This window comes from Anarrhichthys ocellatus, unplaced genomic scaffold (assembly GCF_004355925.1).
Source record: "Anarrhichthys ocellatus isolate YVR2014 unplaced genomic scaffold, GSC_Weel_1.0 scaffold5, whole genome shotgun sequence".
Classification (NCBI taxonomy): domain Eukaryota; kingdom Metazoa; phylum Chordata; class Actinopteri; order Perciformes; family Anarhichadidae; genus Anarrhichthys; species Anarrhichthys ocellatus.
In genome coordinates this window covers 564,275-574,381 of record NW_022280035.1, presented here as the reverse complement: position 1 = coordinate 574,381, position 10,107 = coordinate 564,275, and the positions used below count along the sequence as shown (strand labels likewise).

At 42.0% G+C, this 10,107-nt stretch overlaps 1 protein-coding gene across 1 annotated transcript in view; it reads left to right on the top strand.

Annotated features, from left to right (window-relative positions):
• The first annotated feature begins 870 nt into the window (after window positions 1–870).
• emilin3b (elastin microfibril interfacer 3b) overlaps window positions 871–10,107 on the top strand; it is a 20,156-nt gene continuing 10,919 nt past the window's right edge. The window contains exon 1 of the mRNA XM_031844357.1: window positions 871–1,257. Within this exon, the coding sequence (XP_031700217.1) occupies window positions 1,073–1,257 (185 nt within the window). The 5' untranslated portion in view covers window positions 871–1,072. The remainder of the gene's footprint in view (window positions 1,258–10,107) is intronic.

The window sequence follows — 10,107 nt, the reverse complement described above, 5'->3', positions numbered from 1 at the left end:
GGTCCATTGTGTCCAGATCTGGAGCGTCTCAGCCGGGCCGCGGCTACGCACATGGCACCGCACACCGGAGCACGCGCTCTGATGTGCAGCTGCTCCCAGAGCAGATGAAGAAGAGGGGAAATAAATGAGAATTTTATATAAACTGTGTGTGTGTGTGTGTGTGTGTATATAAAAAATAATAATGATATATATATATATATATATATATCATTATTTTTTCTCTTTCTGTTTTTGTCAAGGACATATGTGTTTATACTGAGTCAGCATTCCAAGAAAATGTTTGTTTATTTTGACCAAATGTGTATGTTGATTTCCTGACTTTTGTTGTTTTAAAAATAAAAACATCAATGGATTAAAGAGACAAAAAAAAAAGTATATTGTTGGAGAATAGAGCAGGAAACAGGATGTGTGTGTGTGTGTGTGTGTGTGTGTGTGTGTGTGTGTGTGTGTGTGTGTGTGTGTGTGTGTGAGTGAGAGAAAGAGGGAGAGAGTCCCCCAGAATCATATGAGTAGTCGGTCCTCCCCTTGTGGTCGGGGTGGGATATGCAAATGCGGGGCCGTCCGTCTGCCTGCCTCAGAGGCAACACACACACACACACACACACACCCACACACACACACACACACACAGAAACCCTCACTCATGCAGAGAGTGCACAGAGAACTTGGAGGCTCAGGTCCTGCATGTATAGTATACGGAGCTCTTCACCCCCCTCCTCCTCCTCCTCCTCCTCCAGCACACCTTTGTGTTGTTTCCTTGCCCCCCTCCCCTCCTTTCCTTCCTCTCCTCTCCCCTCCCCTCCCCAGCCTCCCTCGTTATTATTTCTCTGCTCCGTCCGATGCGCTCACACCGCGGCGAGATGCTGCTGATGCTGCTGCTCCAGCTGTTCGGGCTCCATGTCTCCTGAGGAGGACGAGACCGCGCGTGAGCCGGTTTGGGGGGGGGGGGGGGGGGGCTCCAACTTCCGACACTCTGAGGAAACTATCGCTTCTGTTATTTTTCTTCTCGACTACCAGTTGCAAATTCGCAAGGAATTAATTTAAAGACTTAAGAGAAGAAGAGAAACCAAACATGAGGACCAGGTGTTGTGACGTGTCCGCTCCGCTGCTCCTCCTCCTCCTCCTGCTGTCTGTGGCGGACGGGAAAGGAACTTTGTACGGGGGACATGCCAACCCTTTCTATGGGAACAGATACAACCTGTACAGGGCTGGACTCAACCCGCACCAGTCACCCAACAAGCCCATGACCCGACACAAGTAAGTGCTCCGTGCTTTCTTTATTTCTTTCTTTATTTTTGGGCACATTTTTTTTTTTTATTCCCCATCTCACGCTGCAGGGTATTGAATTTAAAACTAGAAAATGCATTTCCTGCTGAAAATGCGTTGGAATGCTGAAATCTGAAATTAATTGCAAAACCATTGCTGAAAATAGATATCCAATTTAAAAAAAAAAAAAAAAAAATTGCAAAAAGCTTAATAATTCAAAAAGTTTAAAGAGTACAACTATGAGAAGTCATATCACTCCTCTCCTGAAAGAGCTGAACATTTTGATATTCGAATGGTTTCTGTGGCTTAACAAATTTCATCAGTGGTGATATTTGTAGTAGTAGAAGTTGTAGTAGAAGTATTATTAGTAGAAGTATTAGTAGCATTAGAATAAGTACTAGTAGTAGCAGTAGTGATATTTGTAGTAGTAGTATAAGTTGTAGTTGTAGTAGAAGTATTATTAGTAGTAGAAGTATTAGCAATTAGAAGAAGTAGTATCAGTAGTCATAGTAATAGCTGTAGTATTGGTCGTAGTATTTAATATAACAGTAGTAGCAGTAGTAATAGTAATGGCAGTAGAAGAAGTAGCAGTAGTAGTAGTACTAGTAGCAGTCGTACTAATAGCTGTAGTAGTATTACTACTTTTAATAGCATGAATAGCAGTTGTATAAGTAATAGTAGTAGTGGTAGTAATAGTGGTAGTAATAATAATAGTAGTAATAGTAGCAACAGCAAAAGTTATAGTAGTAGTAGTAGTAGTAGTAGTAGTAGTAGTAATACTATATTAGCAGCAGCAGTAGTAGTTGTCACAGTATTAGTAAGAGCATTAATTTTTTTTAACAAAAAAGCCAAATTTTGAGCTTGTTTAAATACAGTTAAACCATGGGGCTTTTATTTTGAAAGGGTGGGGCTGAGGAGACATAATGTTTGACACACATAAACAGAGGTTATTAAATAGGACCCGAGAGCCCCCCACGGGGGGCTGTTTTAGAGTGTGCAGCATTCAGCGTGTCGTAGAAAGCATTTTTCATAAAGAAATATGATTATTGCTCCAGACATAAAATATCGAATTAACGGGAAAAGTCCAAGCAACATCATCATACCTGCCATTGTAAACACTGTAAACACAATTATACATGAACTAATATCATATCTGGAAGATTTGCCACAATTTTGGCCAAAAATCGACGACCTATGCTTTCTCTATGGCTCTCTCATCACGGAGCACTGATCGCACATGGCGGATGAACACATGCAGGAGGGGCACGATTCGACCCGGAAACGCACAGCGGCGTCGAAATTACTCTCTTTCAAACCGTTCAAAAGTTATGGGTATATATGCCAACATCAGCCACATGTCACGAGAAAATAAATTGGGTAAAAAAACTTAAGTTTCGACGGTTTTGGCGATGTAAAACGGATTTATTCCAGCCGATTTCTGCACAGCTCTGCCCGCCATGTTGTCCTGCGAGTCTGTGACTGGTATCAATGCGCTCGCGGAATGAATCACAAAATGGCAGACTATTCTGTGAGGTGGAGCAATCCACGTAGAGAGGGGGGTTCGCCCTGCATTTTGCGATTTTTAGTCAGTAAACAGACCCGGATACGATCAAACACCCCCGCATGGCTCCCGTTGGACTATCCCGCATCTAAAAAGCTCTCACACCAGTAAATCGGCCTTACCAGGGTCACATAGACACACATTATGTGCCATTTATTGTTATGAATGACAGATATGACACATCATAACTGCTCAAAATTATTCAAAATGGTGTCAAACTGATTTATTAGGATTATTGAAGACTCTTAGTGATAAGAAAAGTGAATATATAGTTAATATTTAGTTATATAGTGTATAAAATTAGGATACAGCAATGCAACAGCTGGTTCCGAAAATCAAAATTTTGATTTTTATGACCATTTATGCTGACCTGCTTCACTCAATCGAAGTAAAATATGTTGTGGGGGCATGTAAAACGTGTTCTATGTCTGTGGCGTATTTTTAGGCTTGCAGCTGCATTATTTAAAAAAAAAAAAATGTTCAATACAAGTGCTATTTTTCAGGTGAACCTAGAAATTTTTCAATTTGAGCTGTGCCATAAGTGTATCAGTTATTAGCCAGTAACATATACACAATATTTACACAATTCAACACATCTCACAAGTGTTACGAGTATTCTAGCATCAAAATTATTAAAATAGACCTTGTAGTTAGAGCTCGGCACTCTCTTGAGTATGGGTATGCAATTTTCGAGCAGAGGCCTAAGGGAGGGTCCTCTAAAAGTCTCCAAGACCTGAATGACTGTATGAGAGAGAGAGACACACACACACACAGAGAGAGAGAGAGAGAGAGAGGAGTGTGTGTGCGTGTGTGTCTCAGTGCCTCTGTGTGTTTATCAACATCACTAATGAGCTCATATAAACACCTGTGTGCTTGGGTGCATGTTGGTGATTGGAGCACCTGTGTGTTAGAGGCTAATTAAGAGAGATTAGAGTGAACAGTGATTTTCAACAAAACTACCTGTCAAACATATGCCCTCTATACCACAACCATGAGACTAATCAATAAAATATGGATACCGTGAGAGAGATAAGACTCTGGCAAACGCGGTAATGTGGTTTTTATGTTTGTGGTGTTAATAATGTGAGCTCGAGCGCAATATGCAAAACTGGTACCGTCTGCTTTCTTTAAGAAATGAGTGGTCAGGTTTAACATGGAGTCTAGTGGAGCAGTTGGTTGGAGTTGATGTCGCTCTGCGGCTCCTTGAGCCAAATGTGTAAGTCTGTGGGATTCCACAGACATTTGTCTACGACAAGGACAAGATTAGCTACTTCTCCATCAAAAATGATGCGTGAAGATTGTGGACACAGTGGCAAAAGACAAATGTTTTTTTCACAAGAATCTCAAGCTGCTCTTCACTCTAGTGGTGACATCACGCACTCTAAGCTGCGCAATACACACCCATTATAAAGTCAGAAAAGGACTGAAAAAATCATAAAAGTTAAATTGCTGCAGTTCAAAAAGTGTAAAAGATATCAAAAAGCTGAATCATTTTGCAATAGCTCAGGGTTTTCTCAACATTTTAAAGTTGAAATGGTGCCTGTAGCTGAAAGTATGAGGAAGTAGAAGGATTTGAAAGTTGAAGAAGTTTAAGAGGATTTGAAAATATTCTCCATAAACATCCCATTCAAAAAAAGTTGCAAAAAGCTTAATAATTCAAAAAGTTTAAAGGTTAGAAATATTAAAAGTCACAGCACCCCTCTGCTGAAAGAGCTGAACATTTTGATAGTTGAACGGTTTCTGTAACTTAAAAAATGAAGAAGAAGAAGAGTTTCAAAAAACGTACGGAAGAAATAGAAGAAGTTGAAGAAGTTGAATAAAGATTCGAAGAACAATTGTTGGAATGCTTAACAGCATTCCAACAAAAAGCATGCATAGTATCTGGAGCGGCGCTCACGCAAGTAGTGGGACTCACCTCATACTGTACCCCCCCCCCACACGCTCACACACACACACAAGAGAAGCACATGTCACCATAAATATGGTTTGGGTTAGGGGCATCGGCTCGGTAACAGATCCCTGAATCGCCTCTCTGTTCATCACGTCTCTGTGGTTAACACCTAAAAACATCTGTGGCTAGAAATAAACATAGAGCAACAATGACATGTGAAGACAAGGGCGTCATTATGGACTTAATATGGGGGGGGGCGGACACAAGAGTATTGATCCCACACTGCTGCTGCTGGTGTGGGTGTGTGGGGGGGTATAGTATAGGGAGGAGGGCTTAATTAGAGGAGAGACGTCCAGTACAGCTCAGTGCTTGCTGACAGTCGGGGAGCATTACAACTAATATCTGATCAATACTTCAGCAATAACACAACAGATCTCAACCAACAGGTTGCTTGGTTTTTGGGGGCTTTTTTACTTCCATAACATGTCTTCTTTCAGAGTAGAAGAAAACATCTGAAACACACATTCAGGTTTTTATTTCACTACTTTGTCTGTTTGCGTCTGTAGATTTCTCCTAAATTCACCAAAAGTTACCTTTACATAACGCCTCATTTACATATTTAAACATAACATTTCAGAAGACTTGTAATACAATAAATAATCCTCTTAATGTGAGTGATGAAGTGGTGAAGTTTCATGGTGATATCTATGAGTTCATGTGTTCACCTGTAGAGTCTCTAAATGTCTGTAATGGAACTAAACGTCTCTTTAAAGGACGTTTCCTCTAAATGAGTTTGTTCTCAGACTCTGATGATAAATCTCCACTTCAGCAGCTCTTACATTCACCAAACTTCACTCATTCATTCCTCTCTGTGTGCTGAAGGTTCACACAGAGGGGTTTGTTCACTTATCATCCAGAGACTCATTTATACGACATTTAATAATACAAACATGGAGGAAATGGATTTTCCTAATGGCTGTTGACAGTATTTTGTGATTTATGGAGCGATATAAAGGAATATCTACTATCCCCTTGTGAAAAACCTTTTTAGAAGTTCTCTTATTCACCTGTAGTGTCTCATCAGTGATCTCTGATCAGTGACTGCTGTCATCAAACCACATCAGCAGATGTGATCAACAATCTGAAAGCCACAAAGAGATGAAACAGAGCCTGCTGATGGCTGATGTTTTCTTCTACGGGGCTCCTTTTGTTTTTTTGTCCTCCCTTTTCCCGTCTCTCTTTTGCTCGGCTTCCCCCGGGAGCGGTTATGTCTTTGGACAGCTCCCCCAGCTACCTGCTGCTTCACCCTAACTGCCGCAGGACCCTGCTCCGTCTGTACCCCACAGCCTCCAGGGCAACGGGCTCTTCAGCATCCCTCACTCGTCCATCTCCACCTGTTTAAGCTCGGTTTATGCAGTGAAGCCAGCGTGAGGTCTTAAAAATCTACATTTCAGTAAATATTTAGCAGCCAAATCAAATTGTCTACATAATGTTAAACCTTTGTTTCTTTATGATGCTTTTAATACTTGACTTCTTTCTTTACAGGACTTGTACAAAGCCAATAGTTACCTTCTATAATGCGTCTTATATGTTCTTCATATCTGACATTTGAAACCTTCCTGTACGTGTCTTTATGGTGCATCCATTTTAATTTTTTGACCGTGACACCAAAGAGGTTTATTTATATTCACTCAATACATTTCCAAAGCCTGAACCTCCAAAATGTACAGATCAACCAGACGTTCTGGATCGTTCTTTACAGAACCAGCTGATCGGTAATGACAGCTGGTCAGCTGGTGATGTGTTCTCCCACATGTGTGTGTGTGTGTGTGTCTGTGTCCAACTGTAGTGTTTGTACAAGAGTTGCTGACCCACCTTGGACACAGTTGGCCCCGGGGACGTGTCGGTGTCAGACCACCGCTACAGATATATGAGCTCAGTTGTTGTCTGCCTGACCGGTCAGTGGAAAATAAAAGAGACTTAAAAATAACACAGGTGCCATAGCTTGTGTGTGTGTGTCCATATATGTGTGAAGGATTACACTCCTGCGCGTTTACAGCTTGTAAATACAAACTCTTGTTTCTAACTGACCGCAGAGTCAAAAACGCCTGTTTTTTCCAGAGAGATATCTGAAAATTCTCAGCTGTTGGACTTTTTTTTTGTGTTGAATTATCTGTGTTTTGGCAGCAAAGTGAGTCATTTGATTTCACGGTCCTTCCTCTCACTCTGTGTCCTTATACACAAAAATACTTCTTTATTCTTTATTCTGTAACCGTCACAGCTTTATTGCATAGAAGCCTCTATGGGCCATGAAAACTATGCCTTGGTGGCTCAGTGCAGAGTTTCTGGAGTGAGTTTTTTGGTCAAAGGCTTCGGCAAAGTGGCAAATATTCATTTAAAGAAATTACATTTTAAACATTTCTTAATATTGACATTTTTGATATTTTGTCTTTATTTTATGGAAACACCAATCTGACATTTTCAATCCCGATATTTGATTCATGTCGTAATTATACAGATCACAAAGGAAAGAACAAGCACCTTTCTCTGTGCTGCCTTTAAAAGAACCACCGTACCACAAAATGCACAACAACAGGTGAAACATAATCCAAGAGACACATACCCATCGCTTGGAAACGAGCGTTGTATAAATCAATTAGGGATCCCAGCAGATGCCACATGCCTTCACTGATCAGATTAGCGACATATCCTGGGGCTTTTCAGTGATGTATGCGATGGAGATCAAGGGGGAAAAGGTCAGTGAGTTGGTTAGAGGTTGGAGGTCATGGGTTACTGGTGTAAGTTTGTGTTGAGTGTCCAGGGGTTGGACAAGAACTGAGCCGGTCTCCTGCTAAGGGGTCACAGAGGATGGCCAGTAAACTCCCAAGATCCTCCCCAACACATACTCATCCGACTTGCTGCTTTCACTGACCTCTCTACACAATATTAAGCCTCTTTTCACATGTAGTTCCGGGGTCAAGAAAGCTTGCGAGAAACTTCAAATCACCTGCAAAAGCGTTGGTGTAAATGTTTCACCCGAAAGAACAAGTCACAGATTCAAAGACGTCATCAGCGGAATGTTTCGATCGGTTTGCTCGCTCCACGTGAAAAGCGTTCATGGTAACCTTTTATGTGCTTCTTGTCCCTGCAAAGTTACCGATTTCATTTGCACAGCCGTACTGGCGGTGTTTCCCTGAAATGTTACGAGGTCTTGAGGTGGGAAATTGTGCGCTACAGGTTCCTGAACACATCAGGGATAGACTGCACTTGTGAAAGAAAAGGGTCTTTTAGAGTTTCAAGAGAGGCTGTGTGAGGATTCAATAGAATATTTTTACCTGGGCCTCAAACCCAGTCAGGTATGGAAATTTCCCCTCGCGAACACAGCAAGAACATGCAAACTCCACACAGAAAGGCCCCGACCAGACTGGGGACCTTCTTGCTGTGAGGCAACCTTGTCAACCACAAACGATTGGCGTTAGTTGTTATTGTGACACAGCCCGCTGTTCAGTGTAGCATTAAAGCATACTGGAAGTAGCAAGCAAGGCAACTAGCCAGCTGTTTGTTAGTTAGCTACCTAGCTAGCTTGATAATTCCACCATGCTTTAATGCTACACTGGGGACAGAAAATTAGCCAAACAAAGTTGTCACTCATCTGTTGATAGCTGTGTGTTTTCCTACGCCGTGACAAGAGAGTGTGGATGAAGCATTGAGTTGTTAAAGTTTACTCATTTACTCTGGCTCTCTATGTTACTACTCCACTGATTGTTTTAGTCGTTACGGCAAATCTTCACCTCAGTGAGTCCGAGACTTGCCAATATTTGGCTTTATTTTATATGGAAGTTAACCCCCTACAATGGCCGCTATATCAACGGTACACATAAAAATGGCCGCAGCTCTGACCATTCTGCAACGTTGACTTGAAGAATGTCCTTTCTACTCCAATTTCTATTGCTTGAGCTAATCACTTGCTAGCTCTAGCCTCATATTCAGCTAACATACGGACATGAGAGTCTTCTCATCAAGCGCTCAAGAAAGCACATGAGCGTATTTCCTAAAATGTCGAACCATTCCTTCAAATCCTTGTTTCACATGTGTGAACTGCCTCACTTGGGGCAACCAAAGAGGTATGTTGGAGTTGAGATTGAGATCAGCAGTTGGTTTGGTGCAGCGTATCGCTGTACCAGACCGTTGAGGTGAAGAGCTGGAAGGCGAAGCTTTTGATTTACCAGTCGATCTACGTTCCAACCCTCACCTACGATCATGAGCTTCAGGTAGAACCCGAAAGAATGAGATCGCTGATGGAAGTGATTGAAATGAGTTATCTCCGTTGCGGTGACTTGGCTCACCTTAAGAAAAAAAGTTTCGGGAGCTCAGACATCCGGAGGGAGCCCAAAGTAGAGCCACGGCCCCATGAGCTCTTTTGTCAAGCCCTCAGGTTTAACATGGAAACTCTTTGGTCTTAAGGGGAAATGGTGTTTGTCAATTTCAAGAATGTCAATGGGATTTTCAATGAGGTTTTACTTTGACTCTTTTAAAATATTACATAGGGGCCAATCTTCAGAGAATGTGTTGCTTTGGTTTATCCAGGAGCCGACTTCTGTACAATACATTCCTATTCATTTGTTTTGCCAAGCACATTCGGTGCAGTGACCCCCGACAAATCCAACAATTCCGTTTGAAAACCCTTTTATTTCAAGAACACAGAAAACTATTCTTACTCAAAGAAGATTATGTGCTTTGGGAAATGCCTGCGGATAAGGTATTTGTGTGTTTTTTCACTACCGGTGTTTGAGCCTCTTACTGCACTCCAAGAGAAAAATAGAACAAAACAACACAAAGAACATAAGACTGTCCAACAAAGAGACTTATTTCAACAACTTAAACGCTCCATTACGGATAGGAACTATCGAGAAGTTGTGAACGTATGTACATGGTTTTATCGTTGTGGTGCGGATTAGAGGCTGATCGCATAGATTCAAGCACATGTAAGAGTAATGGCCTGCCTTTAAGCTGTAATAACCACAACTGGCATGGAGCTGACTATGAATGTCAGAGCAATCCCCTTTTGGTTTCTAGAGCTGGAAGTATCACGTCTTTCCTTTAACCCTAATCAGCGGCCACAAGGGCAACGTCGGTCAACCCTGCACCACGGGGCCTTCAAGACCTGCCAGTTGGCCAGGAACAGTTTTCATTAAAAGTATATATATGGAAAGAGATGGGCCCCGGAGGAGGAGCTGTTAGCCCCATAGACACGGCTGTTAAAGGTCCTATTTTCTCTCCGGCTCCGCTCCGGTCATAAATCTGTCAGAGGCAGCAGCAGCAGTGGCCCGGGTTCAAACAGTCAGGAACCCCCGCAGGTGAGAGAGCGGTCAGTAATGAGGAAGGTGGG